Source organism: Phoca vitulina, unplaced genomic scaffold (assembly GCF_004348235.1).
Source record: "Phoca vitulina isolate PV1807 unplaced genomic scaffold, GSC_HSeal_1.0 scaffold3, whole genome shotgun sequence".
In the NCBI taxonomy this organism is placed as follows: domain Eukaryota; kingdom Metazoa; phylum Chordata; class Mammalia; order Carnivora; family Phocidae; genus Phoca; species Phoca vitulina.
Genome location: NW_022589706.1, coordinates 64361385 through 64383311, shown reverse-complemented (window position 1 = coordinate 64383311; position 21927 = coordinate 64361385). Strand labels below are relative to the sequence as shown.

The following is a 21927-nucleotide window of genomic DNA, read 5'->3' as shown; positions in this document are numbered from 1 at the left end:
TTGCATTCATATTTGATAATCTCTTGTGATCTGGTACACTTCAATTTATTTCATTGCTCTTATCAAATATTGTTGGCTCTGTTTTCTAAGTTGGTATTTCAAAGTCTTATTTCATAATTTAAGTGTGGTATTTTGAGAATCAATGTCAGCATTCACATAAAATGGTATTTGCATTGTCTCATAAATAACATGATTTAAAAATATTTAGTGGCAAGTAGAACACTTTTTAACATTAACATTTTACGTTGTTGCTGACCTATAAACAGGATTTATGCTGAAACAATTGACTAATTGCATTTTTGGCACAACCTGCTGCCAGTAATTTGATCATAAACTCATGGGGCCTCTTCCCCCCCCCCCCCATTTTCTACCTTGAAACTGCAATAAAGCTATAATTTATGATGTAGACTGGGGAAGAATTATAGTCTTGTTTTAAAGATACAGCAACTAGTGCAGATGCCAAGATAAAATCCTAGCTAAGTAGATATTTCCCTAACTGTACTTTTTAAAACTGATATATTAGTCTTGACATGCAGTTTGGTTTTTTTAATCCTCAAATCCAATATCACATCCTCCAGTGATAATTCTTTTTGTTTATTATGTTCTCCACTTCTTCTTGACTCCTAAACTTTTTTGTATGCCTGCTAGCTAGATAATCAAAACAACCAGATCTTGTTTGTATGCGTTTTCAATTATTAAAATGAAGCTAAATTATCTCACTTGAAATTTTTGTTTCTAGAAGGAGCAATACATTGAATATTAGTGCCTTATTTTCAATAATTCTTCAATCACACAAAGACCTACAATCTATAATCTGGCGTCATTTCTCTGTTCCTGACTACCCTCATGTACTCATTTTCCTTTTTACGCAGTTTAGATGTTGTGCCTCATATTATAATATATCCCCTATAGAAACTGTCAACTCTCATCTCTTCTCTTCCTTCCTGGCAAAATTCAAATGCTGGTTAAATCTAACTCCTTAGCACTAAGATAGATGAATGTGGCTGGAGAAAAACACTCAGTTGTGTTGACTATTCATACCTAATTTCAAGACCAGCAAGATTAAGTGGATTTTATTACTGTTCAGGATCTTGGGCCCATTTATATTTCTACTATTTTAGGTGACAATTTTATCCCTTCACTCATGCATTAAAACTCTAACATCTTTTTCCCCATCCTCTCACTCAGCTGATGATCTTGCTTCCTATTTCATTGCAAAACTAAAAGCCAACAGAATGAATATCTACAAGGTGCCCCCTACGACCATAACTACCTACATACTGGCATCTGAACTCCATTAATCTGCTTTCCCTGCTGATGCTATGTACAGTATTTCATCCTATATAAACTAATCCCACACTTGCAATTAGATCTCTCTCCATTTTATCACTTCCAGCAATTATCCTCTTTGGCATCCTCCAGATATCCTTAAAAGTAGACCTTCCACTAGCATCTAGTATTTTCTAATTTTTTAACCTAATATTTTTCATTTGTATTTTATTCCTTTATATTGTATTCCCCAATATGTTGCAGTTTTTTTAGTATAAGAAACTTAACTTGTACCTTGTATCTATCACAATAAATATTAGCAAGTTTTTGCTTAATTTTGTAACATATGACATGATTTGTTAACATTTAAATTCAACCTTCTATGAAGTCTTTTAGTTTATCCAAATAAAAATATCCAATAAGTAAAAATAGAGACATGGTAGAAGCTCAGTAAATTTCTGTTTTTGAGCAAGTAAAGGGATAACCACCCAATCGTCTTAAATGAACTTGAGTTTCAAAAATGAGTATTCAAATTAAAAAAGAAATGCACAATAGAATTCCATTTCCCTATAGTGCTTAGCAAAAAGGCAAAGAGAATTATTATTCTTAAAATCCTAGGACACAGAATTTAAGTGTTCAAATGATCTCACTTACATATTAGTTATTCTGTCCCAGAATAAGATGATTAATAAAAATACACATGTGCATGTGCACACATGCATATAAACATACACGATGCTGTCATTTTTACCAATGACACAGGAAGAATCTTTGTGACAAGAGAGTTTTTATTTTTAAATAAGTCTTGTACATTCTGACCTTTCCCTAAACTTGGGCTGCATCACAAAAGAGTACATAAATAAATATCTTTTCCATCTTGGTTCTTATGAATGTTGGGTGCCTCATGTCTCTAACTGAACACACATAAAAGCACAAAAGCAGGATATAGTGGGAGGGTGTTAAAACCAGCTGGTCAGGAAATCCATTTGGGGTCAGTAAACGGGTTGTTAATGACACCAACCAACAGGAAGAAGGTGGAGAGTACAAGAGGCGAGCATGCATTTAGGGGTAAAATCAATAGTCATATTTGATTGGTGTGGTATTTTTCGCTGACTGGGCAAAGAAATTCCATTGTGTAGTCTCATAGTGCTAATTTTCTATCACTGTGTAAAATTCTCAGGGATATAGGCTATGTGAGGAGAGTACTATATAGACCAAACCTTGTCTGAACAATCTTCATGTTTGCTTAAAACAAAGAACAACTAGCACCTGCAGAATTTACTAGTCATTTATCTGGTTTTACCACATTTATCATAGAAATTGGTCTTATCAAGAACAATTTTGTGATTTTTCTATGCTCTTGGTTTTCAGTATTTCTTGGAAGCTCACTTCTTTTTATAAACACAAGGAGTAAAGCTTCAACAGGAGGAAATTGTGCCCCAAATCTCTCATGTGCTAATTTTTTTGTGAGCAAGTCATTTAACCATTCTGTACCTCAGTTTTCTTAGCTCTACTAGTTCACCAAATTTCTATAAAAATACAGCAAGTTAATGTTAATATCTGCAAGAAAATAAATGCAAATTGTAGTTATTATCATGAAGTGACTTTTCTATTATCAGCTTGCTCAGTTATCAAAGTAAATTTTATTTATTTATTGATCAAATATATAAATGAATGAAATGTAAATTAGAAAGTCTGCAAGCTTAATGAAATATTTGCAAATATATGTAATTTTTGTTGGTAATAAAGATAATAAAGAAAATGTAAAAAATTCAAATAGTTCCAGGGAAACTGAAGAAAGATTAAGAGATTTCACAGTGTCACAGCCATATGATATCTGTTACATCTTAGTTTTTCAAATGTGTGTTAGTAATGAAAATGTTTAACCTTTTATTTTGAGATAATTTCAAAATTGTGGAAATTTTGCAAGAATAGTCAAAATAACTATAACAAGATTATACTGATATTATTTCATATGGTTTTAGTGAGGCTCAAATGAGTTCATATATGTAGAGTGTTAAGAACTTTTAGATGCAAATGAGTGGGAGAAAAAGTACTTAGAACTAATAAATATTGATTGTTGTTGTTAAGCTTCAGTTTTGTCACCTGAGCAATGGGGATAATAAGAGTGCCTGTCTTAATAAGATTATTGCATACATAAAACTTAGAAGCCCAGGGTTTTCCCAGCCTCAGTTAATGACACCTTATGTTACATACATAATAAAACTTCTTACTGGAAGAAACCCAATCCTGGGTTCTAGGATTGCTTGGATAACATTACAATAAGATCAAAATGGCCTTTACAGAGGTTTTTTTTGTTTGCCTTTTTGGTTTTGTTTTTGACCTAGAGTCAACAGTTACATCAAGTCTTCCCATTTTGGGTTTCCCTAGGTTTCATATCAATAACTATCAATATGAGGTGATTCTAGTTGATATTTGCTGAAGCAAATCTGGTCAATTATTTGACACTTCAGGAAAACATTTATTGGTAGAAGAAAGTACAGTTACAATATTGTTTATAGAAAGTGCTAATAAAATTTTGGTAAAAAGAAAATAGCTTATTTATTAATCTCCCATTTTTTACACTGGGGTCTTTGTACTTCAGGGTGGGGGCTGGGCAGGGAGGGGTGTGGGTGCAACAGCTGGGAATACTCAGAGCTCCATGATAACATGGCAGGTTGTCCTGGAACTCATGTTTCATGTGAAGACTGAAGTGTTGATGGGGAAATGAAATTTTATATTAAAATAAACATGGATATATATATATGGGGTTAAAATATAGATTTTATATGAATTTTAAAGATGACGTATATGACTTCAAAAATATTTAATAGCTATTCGACTCATGTTTGTAGAAATTCAAGACTTATAAATTAACTCTGCTCTACTATTGGGAGTACTTCAATCATCAATGAGTTTACTTGTTTAACAAATACTTATTTAATGTCAACTATATGCCAGACACTGTACCATACTCTCAAGGAAAAGGTGAGAAAGACTCTCATTACAGCATTATTTATAATCACCAAGACATAAAAATAACCTAAGCGTCCACTGATGGACAAATGGATAAAGAAAATGTGGTGTGTGTGTGTGTGTGTGTGTGTGTGTGTATGTGTGTTTGTGTGTATAATGGAATATTATTCAGCCATAAAAAGAAAGAAGTCCTGCCATTTGTGACAACATGAACTTTGAGGGCATTATGCTAAATGAAATAAGTCAGACAGAGAAAGATAAATAATATAGGATCACACTTATATATGGAATCTAAAGGAAAGAAACTTATAGATACAGAAACAGAAACAGATCAGCAGCTGCCAGAGATGGGGTGAGGTAGGGGATTGGGTAAATGTGGTCAAAAGGTATAACTTCCAGTTATAAGATACATAAGTTCTGGGGATGTAATACATAGTATGGTGACTATAGTCAACAATACTGTATTGTGTATTTGAATGTTCCTAAGAGAAAAGATCTCAAAAGTTCTCATCACAAGAAAAAAAGTTCTAACTATATGAGGTGATGGATGTTAACTAAGCTTATTGTGGTAACCATTTTGCAATATATACATTTATCAAATAATCATATTGTACACTTTAATATGTCAATTACACCTCAACAAAACTAGGGAAAAAATGGTGATCAAGACTCATGTGGCTCCTGCCCTCATGGGACTCACAATCAAGCAGTGGGGCAGGTTTGCTGTTGTTATTGTTAAGCTAACTTTATTTTCACAGCAACTCTACGAGGTTCTATTATTTTATTAAGGCTGTGCTACCGAAGACATTTTCCTATAAGTGCTAAAAATAAGCAGGATTCTTAGACACAAAATAATGTGGGCAGGGATAGCCCAATTTAAATATAATAAGAATGTGAGAATGGTCAGGTATAGATTTAGAGAAGCAAGAACTGGTGCAAGGAGACCATTTAAGGGGCAGTCTCTGTAGTACGTTTGACCCACATGGTAATGGAAAGGGAGTTTGAGTTAAGTGGATCAATTTGAAAATATACATTGGAGGTAAATACAGGCCTTCTTTATGGATTGAATATGAGGAGATGAGAAGAGAAAAATTGAAATGACTTCTACACTTGAACAAATGGTTGTTTAAGTGAAAGATCAGAGGAGGGCAATTTAAGGCTAAGAGAGAAATCAAAAGTTTGTTCAGTTTTGGGCATATTAATTTTCAGATGTTTTTGAGACATAAAATTAGAGATGTTCAGTAGACAATCGTATATGTGAATTAGGAGCTTTGGGAAAGACATCATAGCTGGAGATAATATCTTGGCATCCTGTATAACACATCCATTTAAAAATATGATGCTTAGTATATTTAAACTTTTGTCCTTTAGCTTATATAATGCCCTTTTATTAACATAGTTAAAGCTCTGGAAGTAAACATTTAGCAATAGCAAATACAATTTCATGCAAAAGGCACGTAGGGGATACAAAGCTAAATCCTTCAGGATTTTGGCCATTAAGGAGCACAACTTTGAGGACAGAAAAAGATGCAGTAAAAGTCAGTATGTAATAAGTCTGCTATAATGATGGCACAAACAAACTGCTGCAGAGATAGAACTCAATTTCATAAATATCAGCCCAAATATCAGAGTAGGGGAAGTGAATAAAAAAAAAGATAAATACTATAAAGAAGTCCCGGGGGCATAAACAATAGCCAACGTAAATTCTACAAGGACATGTTGGGAGCTATTGGGCACCATTCATAGTGAGCAGTGCTACACCAGTCGTCAGGATGGTGGAGTGCAGTCATAAAGCCAGAAACATTGTGCTGGGGCAGGTGTGGAGGAAGAGAGAGTAGGCTCGTAGGTTGGCAATGTTTACTCCTATCATCTGTCCTATGTGCGGGAACCATTTGTGACTCCTGTGAGTCACCTAATGGATCTCATCCATTTTGTAGGTGTCAAGAAATAGTCCCAACCTCTGAGCCAAAGGAACATCTTACTGTCTCTAGTTTGTTAACTTTAAACATAGCACATTCTTACCACAAGGCCAGTTTGAGAGTCAGCTGTATCGGAGTTGAGTTACTGGCAGAAAAAAAAGAGAGGATGCACTTAATAAACTTCCACTCCTTAGCTAAGTCCGACATCATCCAAGTTCTGAAACTTACCTAGGTTGCTATGCAGATGTTTAAGGAAAATCTTGTTAGATTAAAACTACTAGCTATAAATCACACTTCAAATGTTATTGCCAGGAAATGGCTAAAGGTGGGAATGTAGCAGTAACTCCAGAAGAGCAGTTCCTTGCTTCTGCCTCTTCCTTCATGTGGGAGTGACATGCAAAAGCCTCTTCAACCAGGACCCCAGTGGTCATGAGCATCAGGGACCTTATCATTTATCTCTAAGTTGGGAAAATTTTGATAGTGAAAGGACACATTGAAATACACGGATGGTTGTAAAAATAGTGCTATTAAAACTGTTTTAAATTAACTTATTCTTAAGAAATAAACTAAAAATACAAATAAGATTTAAAAATTGATTTATATTGCTTACCTAAATATTAAAAATGTAACATAAGAAGAATAATTATTCTTGGTATAGTCTGATGTATTTTAATCATCTGAAACTTCCTAGCCCTATCTGTCTGTAATACAGTTTCACTGGTATTTTTCTGAAGAAGACATTTTTAAATGTGATTGTATTATTTTTAACTTTTTGTGAAATTTCTAGAAATCTTCAAAATTGTAAGCTGTGGTTACTAAATTTGAAATAGTGACACCTTCAGTATAGATCACAATATTTTTATCTAAAATATTCTCAAAAGGTCTTAGGTACCTGGTAAGAACAAATTCTACTAAATTGAAAATATTCTCAATTCTATTTTATTTTTGTATTGCAATATATGAGTGTTTTAGCCCAAGTTTTCTTTTTCTTTTTCTTTTTTATTTTATTATGTTATGTTAGTCACCATACAATACATCATTAGTTTTTGATGTGGTAATCCACGATCCATTGTTTTCGTATAACACCCAGTGCTCCATGCAGTATGTGCCCTCCTTAATACCCATCACCAGGCTAACCCATCCCCCCTCCCCCCTCCCCTCTAAAACCCTGTTTGTTTCTCGGAGTCCATAGTCTCTCATGGTTCATCTCTCCCTCCGATTTCCCCCCCTTCATTTTTCCCTTCCTTCTCCTAATGTCCTCCATGCTATTCCTTATGTTCCACAAATAAGTGAAACCATATGATAATTGACTTTCTCTGGTTGACTTATTTCACTTAGCATAATCTCCTCCAGTCCCATCCATGTTGATGTAAAAGTTGGGTATTCATCCTTTCTGATTAGCCCAAGTTTTTTTTCACAAAAACTGTTTCCCCCTTTCATTTAGAGTTCCTTTGCTAATAAATAATTGTATAAGACAGAACTTGTCAAGTAGATTGCCCATATTTATGGTCTTTTTAATCGATTGTCACATTTAGATGCTGAAAAATTATAGGCACTTACAATCAGAATATAAATATCCTGAAATAAGGATCTCCTTTAAATCCTATACATAATATGAATATACCCTAAAATTAGGAACTCTATCAAAAGATTATCCTTACAAACTAAGGTATTCTAAATCATATTTATGGAATTTCAAAGCTAAATGTCTTCTCTTTGAGAACTCATTTTTTGGATTTGATTTGTTAGTTCCTTTCTCACTTCAGTTCATTCCAGAGCATTTCAGTGTACTTTTATTTCCCTAAGAACTTCAAGAGCTGAAGTATTGGGATGCTTCATTTACTAAATACCATGATTAAAGATTTCCAAACGATTTTGAAAAAAAAAAGCATCCAAAATTTAGGCTTATTTACAAAGTTGTTCTTCAAACAGAACTATGAAGGCTGCCAAGAAAATGCTGATTGCCTTGCTAAAACACCTTTATTTTTTTGATTTAACATCAGCATTGTCTCCAAAATTAGTAATAAAGTGATTCTCACCCTGTATGTATAAAAATATTTACAAATTTTGGTACCAACAAATTTTATTTTTTATTGATATATAACTGACATATAACATTGTATGAGTTTCAGGTATATGCAAACTATATTTTGATTTGTAGAATGTTGCAATTTATTTGGACCCAATGTGAATTGTTTTTAGTATGGTGATATTTTCCAAAATAGTTTGTATTTGTGTTATTGAAAAAAACAAATAATGGGTCTCCAATGTCATTTTTAACTAAAATTATAAGTTTTTACACTATTGTCAAATGTTTCACCTTGAATTTCCATAAGCTTTACTTTGAGTTATTGAATTGGATAGAAAATCAAAGTATTACTGAAAAGTACTGATTTTATATTTGAAGCATTTGATAAAATTATGTAAAAATTTAAATGTTTATAAAATCATTTTTCTGTTAATAGAACACATTAATAGCTTTGCTTAACTTTTTGTACATATCCCCCCACAAAAATATCCTTAGAACTGAAAATGAACAAAACTAATTTAGAAAAACAGACATTTGACCTAAATGAAAAGTCATGTTTCATGAGTAATCTGTAAATGCATCTTTTGCAGGCTCATGTATTAAATCACTGTGCTTGGGCACAGTCTTCTTGAAATAATTACTGACTTTGAAATAGATACTGATGGTCCTTTAGGAGAACTATTTTCTGGTTTTCATCTGGTTGTGCCCGAGAAAACACAAGAAATGTAAATTCAGTATATAGTATTTTGATTATATATGTGGTCTCAGTTTTCTTTATTTTTGCCAAAAGGGTTTATTGAAAAGTTAAAGAAGCTTTACTAGACACTAAAAAAGTAAATATAGCTTTATGCCACACAGATGGCAAAATCTGCATACCAAGGATATTCTGACTACTCTCTATGTGCTCTCTATATGCTTTTTAGCAGATTGACCAGCCTCACATATTTCATACCAAGCCAAACTGCGAATTCCCAAGTTTCCAACTTACCCTATCAAATGGCAGCCTGGCAGCTTTGTGGATTCTGTAGGTTAAAACATGGGTATGAACATACATGGGTGGCGAACTGAATGGTCATTAAGGGCAGCAGGGTGGGCATGAGACAATTTGTCAAATAAAATAAGAGCAAGAGAGGCAGTTACCTGCATGCACCCTCTAACCCCATCTCACCGAGATGAAGCAGTTCCTCTCTGGGAGGCTTCAGTTTCTTCTCCAGTGCCATCATCCCATTTTGATTTCCAAGAATATGGTTGCCTTATGTCCAGGGCAGCCATCTTCTTCAGGTTCATCTATTTTTGGTGGTGACGAGTATGTTTAGCTGGTCCCATATTCTTCATCAGGATGGTAGGTCTTTGTGAAATGTCCCCTGTCACTAGTTCACTGAAGGGCTGCAAAGCACTAGTTCAGTTTCTAGTGTTTAGACTTTTGATGCTTTGATGCTGTCTTTGAGGGAGGGGCTTCTGAGCCCCTTGCTGCTCCTATTTCAGCTCTGTTGTCCATCGCATGGTTTTGGTTGGAATCTATGTAACTAGGCTTGGTCATCTAGGTTAGTTTATTGCATAGGTGAAATGGCTTTACTTGATGTTGAGCTCTGAGTGCAGCTACTTTTGTCCGTAATTGGACCCTGGCTTTTGCTTAGAGAAAGATCCAGGTGAACTTCACAGCTTATTGCTGTGTTTGGCCATGAGTTACTGCTTTTCAAATGTTGTATTCCCCAGAAAATACCCTGTGAGATGGTGACTGCACGCAGGAGATTTATTAGGGAGTGTTTTGGGGGTTAACACCTGGGAAAGGACAAGAGGCACAGAGGCAGAAGTTCCAGGGTGATGCAATCTCAAAGGAAGCCTCCGCTGACCCTACTGGGAGTTCTGAAGATGGAATGAGCCTTCCCAGCTGTCCTGCATTGGGATGAGGTGGCCAGGTGTTTATAATCCCAGGTTCATCAGTCATTGAATGAAGGCTGCCCATGAAGAAAGTGTAGTCTTTGGTTAAGCAGATCTTTTTGGCTGAAATTATACCCAAAGGGGGTTAAGAGCTGAGGGACTATCTGCTGGCAGCACTCCCAGCAGCTGGGATAATAAGTCCTTTATTCCTGAAGGGGAATCTTAGCGATGCAGCACAACACCTATACTTCCCTTTGATGCACCGATGGAACTCTATCACTGGCTTTTTCCCCCCAACATGCTGAGAACCAATTTGCAGAAAATCAAAAGTCACAAGTGCCTAGGGCCTACAAGAGTTATAATGTATCCCTGAAAACTGGATATGCCTAATTCTAGACTTTCCATTAGGTAATATCATTAATATTTTTATTACTTAAGTCAGTATTGTTAGAATTCTATTGCTTGTAGTCAAAAGCTTCCCTGACAAAATATAAGCAAACTATTACAGCTAAGCAATTCAATAACAAAAGCAACTAATCAAAAAAATCAACTGTTGACTTTTGATGGGGTGATTAAGGAAGGCTTCTACTGAGGAGATGATATTTGGGCTGAATCCTGAATCACAAGATGGAATCAGGTGAGGATGTGGGAAGAGCCTTCCTGGCAGAAGGAGGAATGATTGCAAAAGTCCTGAGGCGGGGATGAGTTTGGCAGGTTCCCCAACACTGTTCTCCATGGTGGAATCAGTGTGTCCATAGCATCTCTAGGGACTGTAATGTTTGGGCACGAAAGTGAGATATTTGAAGGCATTGGGAAGAATTTTTTTTGGTAGCTTTCTACTAAAATCCAGGCCTTTGGAAAAGGTCAAATGAGAATGTGGGAAAGAGAAAATAAACAATGAAGGGTACAGCGTTTATCCCAGGATGGAATCTGGCCTGCTGGGCTATCGCTTAAGACATTTAAGATGCTGCAATGATAAGGTTTTTGAAGTATTTAAATTTTTATTTTTATTTTTTAATACATAAAGTTCTCATAAGGCCTAGAGATTTTTTAAATTGTTCTTTTGGCCCATAAACGTGTTAATATGATCAAGAATATTTTAAATGTGAAAGGGAAAAGAAACAAGAAAGATTATTAAATGAATGATTACTTAAGAAGAATATTTGTGCAAGAGGTTGTCTGCAATTGCCAGAAGGAAAAAAACAGACGCTGACAAATATGTAGAGAATAAGAGTTGCCTGCAGAGATGTGTGTGTCCCTGTGTGTATGTTTATATAAATACTTCAATGAAGTAATCTTAACTTTATAATATCATTAAATGACAGGAGCATAACAACAAAAGGCTATATCTTTCTTTTATAAATAAACCTGGTAGAAGTGGAAGTGAGTTAGTACTTTCTGTCAAGAAATTGTGGAAAATTTTTAGCAAAATTGCTGGGAAGCTGCTGGAAGTTGCTAGAAAATCTTTGTAAAGATTTACTTCTTTTCTGCATGATGATAAAAGAAAAAAAAAAAAACTACTGAAAGAAAAAAGTAAGGTGTTCCGAACCAAGACTCTTAAAAAAAAAGATGACTCAAGAGTAATGGAGAACTTTCAGACATGAATTTGTGACTCTATCACACCACTGATGCCAGTTTGTAGATATATTTGCTAAATTGCTGCCAGTAATCACTGAGGAATTATAGAAGATTGGGAAAGATTGTAGTGTCGTCCAGGGTTCATGGCAGGAGACAGAAACATTTAAAGTAGGCAAAGATTAATACAGTGCTTGCAAAATCATTGGAAGGCCTGGAGAAGTGGCCTCTAGTCTGGGCTTCTTGGAATGACTCGCAGACATGAGAGAGCTGAGTCACCAGGGGACCTCCCACCTCTGAGAGTATCCTAGAACCACTGAGCTTCCAGTTACAATACATGATTGTAACTGAGATTTAGGAGTCATAGAGCTGAAACTGTTCGCTTGTTACTACTGTTGTCACTACTCCATGATGCTGGTGACTGGGCCCTGGTACCTGGAATCCACTGTTGCCTTTGCTTCGATCCCTTTTCTCACCCCAGAATTTGAAGAATGAATGACTGCTTGCAGAAGAAAATTTCACATTTCCATGAGACCTTGCTTGCCAACCAAGAAATGGTAGAAGATGACCACCCTCACTTTTGCCCTACAAATCTCTCATAGTTGCATCTACGTGGTAGGACCTTATTGGAGTCCAGAGCACTAGCTGCAAAAGCATCTGGGAATTGTACATTTAACTCCCAAGTCTCTTCCATCCAAGAAGACATGATACAGGGTGGCAAATGGGAATTCAGTGAGCCAAACCACAGTATTCCATTCAGGTGTAGACAGGCAAACATTCTTATTCCTTTAAAGGAAAGAAAGAGATTATGAGAGACATCTGCTGAGCTTGATATTGGTCTTAGTATTGGTTAGAAAAGACACCCTGTGAGCCGTTAAGAAAGGATGTAGCAATCACTGGGAATAAGGGTTCATTAAAAATAAATCATACTGGATAACTTATTAAAGTGGTAAGTAATAGAACTATATGGCCATAATGTATCTAGATTTTAACAAGGCATTTGCCCTAAAATTCTGTATCATGGGACAAACTTGGGAAATGTGGTCAAGACTGTGACATAGTTGAATGGATTTGTAATTAGTAGAAAGATTAAAAACTGATGATTTGTAGATAAGTGTCCAATTGTAGCACATGCCATAGGAATTTCTATTTTATCCTGACCCACATTACACAATGACTCCAACAAGAAGGCTGATTTTAAAAGTAGCAATAGTCATTGTTTATTAAGTGCTTCCTCTAGATGAGGCACTATAGATACATTATTATCTCTTCTACTCATTGCAATAATCTTGACAGGCTGTTATCTCCATTTAAATGTGAGGAAACTAATACCAGAGAGTGTAAGTGGCTTGCCCCTAGCTCCACATCTAGGAAGCAGCAGTGCTGAGATTCGTACCTAACATAGCTTCAAGGAAGAGGTAACAGAGGGAGGGAGAAAACCACAACATTTCTGGGAGACACAGGTCAGAACGTGCCAAGAACCCCAGAGCATGGCATTTTCTCAGACATTCCACATGAAGTTGGAAGCTGGCCCACTGTCCTGCAGGATCTGGCCGGTATCTCAGGGACTCAAATGACACTGACAAACCTTCACTAAAGGCTCCATAAAAAAAACAGATTCTGATTTACTAAATCATGAGAAATGCAATAAATAGTCAAGCTGGCCAAATATAGGTAATATTCCTGCATGCAAAAATCTGAGGGAGAGCATGATCAGAACGTTGACCGCAGAAAATAGAATCAGCCTCATAAGGGGATGCTGGTCAGAATGCTAACTGTCTACAGTCTCTGCCAATCACAATACAGATGTAAACATCTGCCTGGCTGACTGGATCCCTGGACCTACATGGAAGGACACTTCTTCAATCAGACAGTGCCATAATTTGCCTTTCTGATTCTGTTCTAGGCCCACATGACTGATTGCTATTCTTTCTTTAGATAATTTAATGACTTCAGCTAAGTTGTTTTGGCCTAAAATTTATTCTTTCTTTTTAAGGTGACTGTTTCAATTGATTTCCTAACTTCAGAAGACAAGTTGTATTCCTGTGTTTCCAAATTCACTGTGGTTCTTGGGCACTACTGAAAAGATGTAGGTCCTTTTGACTCTTTCCTTTACCTGTGCTGCCATTGGTAGGTTAACAAGAACAGAAGAATCAGTGCTGACATGAAGAGTTTGAAAGCAGCACAGGTTTTTAAAAAGAGAGTATTTTTAATTAACATAGGCTCACTGTGAGTCAATAGTGTGTGATATTGTTATCAAAGAAGTCAAGACAGACTTAGCTGTATTAACTGTGTCAACAGAGTGAAGGAGCTAGTGAATGAACGAAGAAGTTGACAGCTCTACCCTAATCTTCAGTGACACTCCATGCCTAGACTAGCAATGTTTATTTAGTTCAGGATCCACATTTTCAGATATCAACAGACTGGAACATATTCAGAGGAAACTGACCAGATGGTGATAGGACCTGAAATCACATTCTGACAAATGGTGATAGGACACTGGTGATATTTAGCTTGAGAAAGAAAAGACTTAGGGGAAAAATAAGAAAAGCCAAGAGGTATTGGGTACTTGCTTATAGATTAGGCCAAGGATTGTTTTCAGTCCCTTAATGGATTTCAGATATTATGCATTTACCATAATGGAAAAGCGATACTCTTATTTCGAGAGTTACTCTGGTAGGCAGAGAAAGTCAGTAGAAACCACAGAGACAACTTTGCTTATTAGAATGATGACATTTCTAACTCTCAACAACATAATGAGCTGCCTCGATAGTAATATATCATGTTTTTGGAGATGTTCAAGCGGAGACTGGCCAAACATTTTATGGAGATATTTTGGAGGAGAATAAGTATTAAATGGAAGAATTAGTATTAAAAGGAGGCAGGGACCAGATGAACTATAAGACCTTGTCCAAACTTATCCTGCTAGTCTATCATTATCTTACAACACAGTAACCCCTTTTTGATCTTTTAGTTTAGTGGCATGAACACTGAATGGTTAATGCCACTTCCAATTCAATAGATCAACTGTAGGGGACACTGATTGCTGCATTCCTTCCTGGCAATTAAGACAAAATCCAAAACCATCTGAAGCTGTAGGGATGGGGGTGCAGAAAATCTGTGAATGAGTCATTAGGTATAATGCAAAGAGGAGACTCACTTCCTTATTTGATCCCCAGACCCATGTATTCTGAGTGTGGGAGAAACAGTACTGTATACGGATTTCTTTTCAAAGCATAGTTAATTTTCACTCTCAAATAGTTTGAAAGCTTCAAATGTTAGTAGCATTCATTTCTGTCTTTGTATTTAAATGCAGTTATTTATGCTTCTAAAAACCCTTTGATTGCATTCCTTATTTTGAGCTTTGTTATTGTTAATGTGCACACTTCAGCATCAACCAACATGTACATTCATGGCAATGAATGTCATACCTTAAAATCTGGTTCCTGTAAATGGGAAAGAATAATGTTCACTTAAAATAACCAAAAAACAATGGAGTTTTATAGCTAGAGAAAACCTAAATATCACATATTATTAGATGAGAAATTCAAGCTCAGAGAGATTAAATGACTTGCCACATTCACGTGGCTGGACCAGTAGAAAGTAGAGCACTTTTCTTTTTTTCTTTTGTATCCCACTCAAGGAGGCAATTATATGCTGGGGTTTTTTGGCAAGATACTCTTCTTTTTTGCTTTTCCTAGCAAGTAGAATGGTTTGATACTAGTAACTTCTAGATCTTTATTTACAGCCTGATTGGCATGTGACCTGAGAAGGAAGTATCAGAGTAGGATTCCAAAATAGTATTTTCTTTACCCATATCAGTAGGCAGAAATTCTAAGGGCTTCTTTGTTCCTAATTCTGGATTGCTCTTGGATCTCTGCAGTGCTGCGTATGATGCTGTTCTTGACAGAAATGTGGCCATTAAGAAGCTCAGCAGACCCTTTCAGAACCAAACGCATGCCAAGAGAGCTTACCGGGAGCTGGTCCTCATGAAGTGTGTGAACCATAAAAATGTAAGTTGTTTTTTTTAAACCTCTGGCAGTGGGAGGTTGTGAGATTGGAGAAAGAAAATCCATGTGCCAACTTGAGTAGGAACGGCTTTCTTTACTTTGTCATTTCTGCCTGTTAAAATTGTTTATCCTTCCATATGCTACATTTGATTTCATTGTCCTCATGATAGTTTTCTACTTAAAACTCATCTAAAAACCATATGGTGTAAGAGGGGATAAATTTAATAGATATTTCCTGCTCTGAAATTAACCATATTTGGTTATCTTGCTCCAAATTAACCAGAGAGCTTCATACTTTTTCCAAAGTAATAAAAAGCAAACAAATACAAAGCCAAAAAATATCCTACAGAACACTATATTTCTTTGTAATTTAAATTTAATTATTAGCAGGTGAAAATTTTTATCTCCTTTTTCTTTTAGCTATAGTCTGGCAGTGGCCTTCAGATGTTCACTGTGCTTCAGCATCTTGTTTTTTTGTCAGGTTGGGCCTATGTGCAGGAACATATCTGCAAAGCACATCAGGACAGGATCATCAAGAGCATTTCTCATGGGAACTAAGTAGGGTATACCATTATAGGACTTTCTTCAACTTCAGGGTATTAGCTCCTTCCACTGCAGACAAAGGCTTCTGGAATTCTTTCTATGCTCCCATTCTTCTTAGTAAGGCTACATGAGAGAGAATTCGTTATTTTAATAATAACTATTATTAATAAAGAATTTATAAATATAGTGCATATAATTTATTACATATAAATATATAATGAAAATCAATGATAAATTATTATAATAAAACTATAACAATAGCTGTCATAACTCCCTGCAAAGTTTTTCTTAAGCATGAAAATCACACAGGATATATGAAATTATCAGTGCAGTTTTATAAACAAGTGAATTTGTCATGAGGCTAACCATCTCTCACTAAGAAGAAGCAAATGTATGTATGAGAGTTTAGTTGGAAGATATTTGAAATACAAATATGTGGATTGTTTCTCCAGTGACAGTGTTTCTCTTTTCCTCTATTATTCCAATGACTTTGTGATTCAGCCATTTGACACATATTTGTTAAGTAAATGAAATGTGCCCCATGTATAGATCTGATGCTAAGATTACAGTAGTGGAGATAACAGAGGCTAATCCCTGGCCATGTGGAGCGAATGTTGTACTGGGTGAGAGAAAAAGACCATCTGAAAAACAGATAGGCAAATGTAGAGAATGTCAGATGGTGATAAGCACAATTAGGGAAAACAAAGTGAAGAAGGAAAATTATTCTGGTCAGTGCTGGGTGGATGGGTTTACTTTTTAAAACCAGATTGAGCAGGAAAGGTCTCACTAAAGAGGTAAATTTTATGAAGTATGTACCCATCTCTAATTTGGCCATGCAAAGAACATGGTACTTCTAAAAAAGAATATATAAATGATGGAAAGGATGATTCATAAGAAAAGTCATTCTACTAAAGCAGTTTGTTCTTTCAGTATGTTAAATAAAGGCAGGAACAAGATTAACCACATGGCCAATGCAATCTATTTTTATGACAGCAGAGAAAATGAGAAATCCCATGGGCAAAGGAAAATGGATAGATGCAAGCGATGAAGCAACTGTATGGGAAATTTTGATAGCTTGTGTTTTCATATATTTATATTTCCCTGGTCTTCTTTCCAACCCCCATAATGCAATAAATATACTGTAGAGAAATTCCCATGTACTTGGCGAATTTGAGGGAATCATACTCCCTGTTCTTGACTGAAATGTGGAGGTTCACATTTATGATACCTAAAAAGAAGTTCCCAATTGAAAGGATTATCTGTAAGTGGCTTTCTACCTGCTCCCCCCTTTTATGTGTGTATGTCCATGTGCATGTGGTGTATGTCTATGGAAATAAATTTCTGGAACTTGTTAACAGAGAGGAAGTTCACTTAAAACCAAATGTAAGTCCCACATTAGTACTTCTAATACTAAGTAGAAGCAGTCAGAGTGTAGAACTCTGTAAATGCTGTGGAAAGTCAAGTAAAACAGTGAAGTAATCCCAACTAAATCTTTAATAATAGAGAAGAGAATCCATTTAGAAAATGAATGCTTAATTCTAGGAAGTGATAGCTAATGTGATTGTGGGACCAGGACAAACATTGCTTCATATCTGCATTTTAAGATGCTGGCATAAAGGAACTGAATTAGATTCCTGCGTGAAATTGTTGAACCAAAACGGAAATACCTGTGATGCTGTGTTTCTAAAGACACGGTTTTCAAGTGGTTAATAGAAGGAATTAGAATTTACAAGGGATCCATAGGGGAAGGGAGGGAAAAATGAAACAAGATGAAACCAGAGAGGGAGACAAACCATAAGAGACTCTTAATCTCATGAAACAAACTGACAGTTGCTGGAGTGGAGGGGGGTGGGAGGGATGGCATGGCTGGGTGATGGACATTGGGGAGGGTATGTGCTATGGTGAGCGCTGTGAATTGTGTAAGACTGATGAATCACAGACCTGTACCCCTGAAACAAATAGTACATTATATGTTAATTAAAGAAAAAAAAAGAATTTACAAGGGAGCAAAGAAAGAACAGAGGGAAATGAAAGAAGATGAAGGCGATAAAACAAGGGAATAGGAAATGGGAAAATAAGAATACATAGTGGAGAATTTAACTTTTAAAATAATCTTGGTTTACTCAAAATTGTAATGCTATTTTCTAAATTAATTTTAGAATACCTAGATTATTTATTTTCCAGGTGATACGGGTTAGCATTTTCCCATATTTAAGGGTTGTTTGTGTATGGTGTGTGTGTGTGTGCGTGCCCTGCGCACAGTCTCTGATGGTTTTGTTTGAACAAATATCAAAATGAATTACTTTGCAAGATTGATGAAATACTAGAAAAACAGGCCAACTAAATATGTGTGATGTATATACAATGAAAGATGTATCACATAGACATTTTTCAACACACACTATCAGTATACAGAGTAAGACACTTTAATCACAAGTTTTAGAGATATTTTGAAAATTTTATTTCTATATGCATATTCCATACCCTAAGGTTGCTTTAGAAGAGGTGATCATAGTTTTCTTAATATGTTATCACTATTGCCATATATACATTGTGTGTATATAATATATATGTAAAAATATTGCATGGCATTGTAATTTTTTTTGTCAATAATTCCTCAACAAATGAAAGCTACATGTGGCCTAAAGCATTCCCTAGACTTGACTGCATTTCTCAGATATTTAAAATCACTTCATATGTTTCCATATCACTTACAAAATTTACTAAAATTTATTAATTCATAGTTTAAAGATGTTTATTTATTTTTATTTTTTAAAGGATTTTATTTATTTATTTGACAGAGAGAGAGAAAGCGAGAGAGGGAACACAAGCAGGGGGAGTGGGAGAGGGAGAAGCAGGCTTCCTGCCGAGCAGAGAGCCCGATGTGGGGCTCGATCCCAGGACCCCGAGATCATGACCTGAGCCGAAGGCAGTCACTTAACTGACTGAGCCACCCAGGCGCCCCATAGTTTAAAGATGTTTAAATCTGAAACTTGTACTTACCCAGTTTTTGTGAAATTGTTGCATCTATCCTGTGAGTAGAAGATTGTTATCCAAATTTTTTATTTTTATTTCCTACTGGCACATTAGTAGAGAATATTTAGCTGAAAGAACATCTTGAGTTTTTTATGTACGCAATATATTTGGTAATGTGACAGAGTTTGTTTTTTTTTAATTTACTTATGCTAGAAGGTAAACTTCTTTGCTACTTAATATATAAAATAACCAAAACAGGAAACAAAAAATTTAAGAAACAAAATTTTGATAACTTTTTAAATACATTTTCCACTAAATTTATTATTGATATCATCTAGCATATACCTTTTCCTAACATATCATTATAGCATTAGTTTAAATAATATTTGTGTGTGAAATAGAAGCCAAAAAACTAAAGTAGCAACAGACAAAAAAATCTCAAATTAGAGCACTACCTTGTTCATTTGGAGGAAAAACATGACCTTGCTACATCTTGTTGGGTATTTTGCTGCTGCCCATTTTTCTTACATGGCTTTTCTTCTTTTTTTGCTTATTAATTACATTACAACTCTGTATTCTACCAAGGAGGATCACACTCTAAAGCAATATCTCAATTATATATCTTCTTTGACTCTTCCTTCTGCCTAAGAATTTGAGCTTTTTAATTATATTTAACCTGAAGACATATATCATGTGTCCTTTCTGAATACATTTTTCTATGTTCTGTGAGACAGTTCTAGAAATTTTTTTCCAACTTTTCTATTTCTACCATAACACTAGTGTATGACTTTGAGTTGGGTTAAACACTTGTTTAAATATGCTTTTTAAATAATTTGTTCTCTCCTTTTTTCTTTCTCTCCTTCCTCTGTCTCTTCCACTGTTTCTTTTCCAGATTATTAGTTTATTAAATGTCTTCACACCCCAGAAAACATTGGAGGAATTCCAAGATGTGTAAGTAACAAAACTCATGAAGGAAGAGAGAACACAGCACTCAAGTAACTCAAGGGAAATTGACAAAATCAATGGATGAAATCCCTTGTAGAGATTAAAGGGAGATAAGAACTAACAGTAAATGAAAGGGATCTGGTGATAGGACAGAAGGTTCTGTTTCTGGTGTTACTTCCTGGAAAGACACTTCTGCTTCTTTCTGGCCTTCCGGTGCTTGTGTTTTATTGTCCAATGTTCTTGGTTCAATTAGAGAAGATTTATTATTTATTATGTATTTTTTATTATCAATTGACTCTGTGAGCTTTCTAGGATGAATCTATTCACTTTGAGAAATAAATTATAAGAGGGACATGTTAAAAATCATCTTAAAATCTTTATTTCTGTTTCTGTGGTGCCTTTGATTTTGTGCAAAAATAATCTATCTAAAAGTATAGTGACATTAACAGAGGAGAGGAAGTGGATCCTAGTACGTTGTCTTATTTGACACAGATACATTGCATTTAATAGAAGAGGCTATTCTGATTTTTTTTCTTATTTGTAATCATAATACTCAAGAAAGAACTCAGGGAATTCAGGGAAAAGTTAGGACAAGATGAAGGTAGAAAATATAGGGGCAGGGAGAAAAAAGAAAATATATGGGCAGGAACCACACACTAATAAATGCTGCTTCTGCTAGTCACCTTGTGGTAGAGTTACCATGGCTAACATGTGTGCAAAAATAGTTGGAAGTTTTTCATATTCTTAATTGAGTCAAAGGTAGAGCTGGGAAGTTTGGAAGACTTACATATTTAGGCGGGGATTCTGACCTCTTTGAAGGACTTCACAGATCTTGTGATTTGGACTAACCTTGTGGATTTACCTTCCAGTTACTTAGTAATGGAACTGATGGATGCCAACTTGTGTCAGGTGATTCAGATGGAATTAGACCATGAACGAATGTCTTACCTGCTATACCAAATGTTGTGTGGCATCAAGCACCTTCACTCTGCTGGAATTATTCACAGGGTAAGAATACCCTCTCCAGAATTATAATTAAGGTGTTTTTGGAGAAGAGAAAGAGCAATTGTAGGTTATTTTCTTTATGTAGGAAGGGTAGGTTGAATATAATGTACTTCCTCATTTCTTTTAAAGATTTTATTTATTTATTTGACAGAGAGACAGCGAGAGAGGGAACAGAAGCAGGGGGAGTGGGAGAGGGAGAAGCAGACTCCCTGCAGAGCAGGGAGCCCGATAGCGGGGCTCGATCCCAGGACCCTGGGATCATGACCTGAGCCGAAGGCAAACGCTTAGCGACTGAGCCACCCAGGCGCCCCTTCATTTCTTTTAAAATAGAATTAACACAAAGTTCACTAAAGTATAGAAGAAAATTTTAGCTACACTGTAGCTGATTTTGTTTGCATTTTGTTTCAGCTCATTGAGAGTCCACTTCTGAGAAGCCTCATGTTTTCTAGCCCCTTGATTGGCAGAGGTCATTTGTGTAGCTGGAATAAGACTGTTCGTTTCCACAGCTTGTTTCTGGCAGCATTAAGACAGCTGCCCTGATCTGCTCTTCTGTCAGGCCTAGAAATGAAAAATAAGCTGAAAGGTTTATGTTGCCACAAGGAAAAACCTAACAGATGACAATAAATGACATGTTATTTATTCTAAAACCTCTTCCCAAGATGATCCTAAATTGTAAAATTCATAGTCCAATTCTCTTCTGGGCTTAAGAAGTTTTTGAAGATATCTTAAAAATATCAAAAAACCATTGTAAACTTCTTTGGGGCAGTAATCATTTGCTTCATATAGGGCTTTGCAGTCA

The 21927-nt window shown here is 35.6% G+C and overlaps 1 protein-coding gene across 9 annotated transcripts in view; it reads left to right on the top strand.

Moving 5' to 3' along the window:
* Positions 1 to 21927, top strand: part of MAPK10 (mitogen-activated protein kinase 10) — a 317221-nt gene that overhangs the window by 212176 nt on the left and 83118 nt on the right. For all 9 annotated transcript variants that reach the window (XM_032400729.1, XM_032400737.1, XM_032400738.1 and 6 more), the window contains 3 exons: positions 15533 to 15662; positions 20071 to 20129; positions 20993 to 21131. In XM_032400729.1, the coding sequence (XP_032256620.1) occupies positions 15533 to 15662; positions 20071 to 20129; positions 20993 to 21131 (328 nt within the window). The remainder of the gene's footprint in view (positions 1 to 15532; positions 15663 to 20070; positions 20130 to 20992; positions 21132 to 21927) is intronic.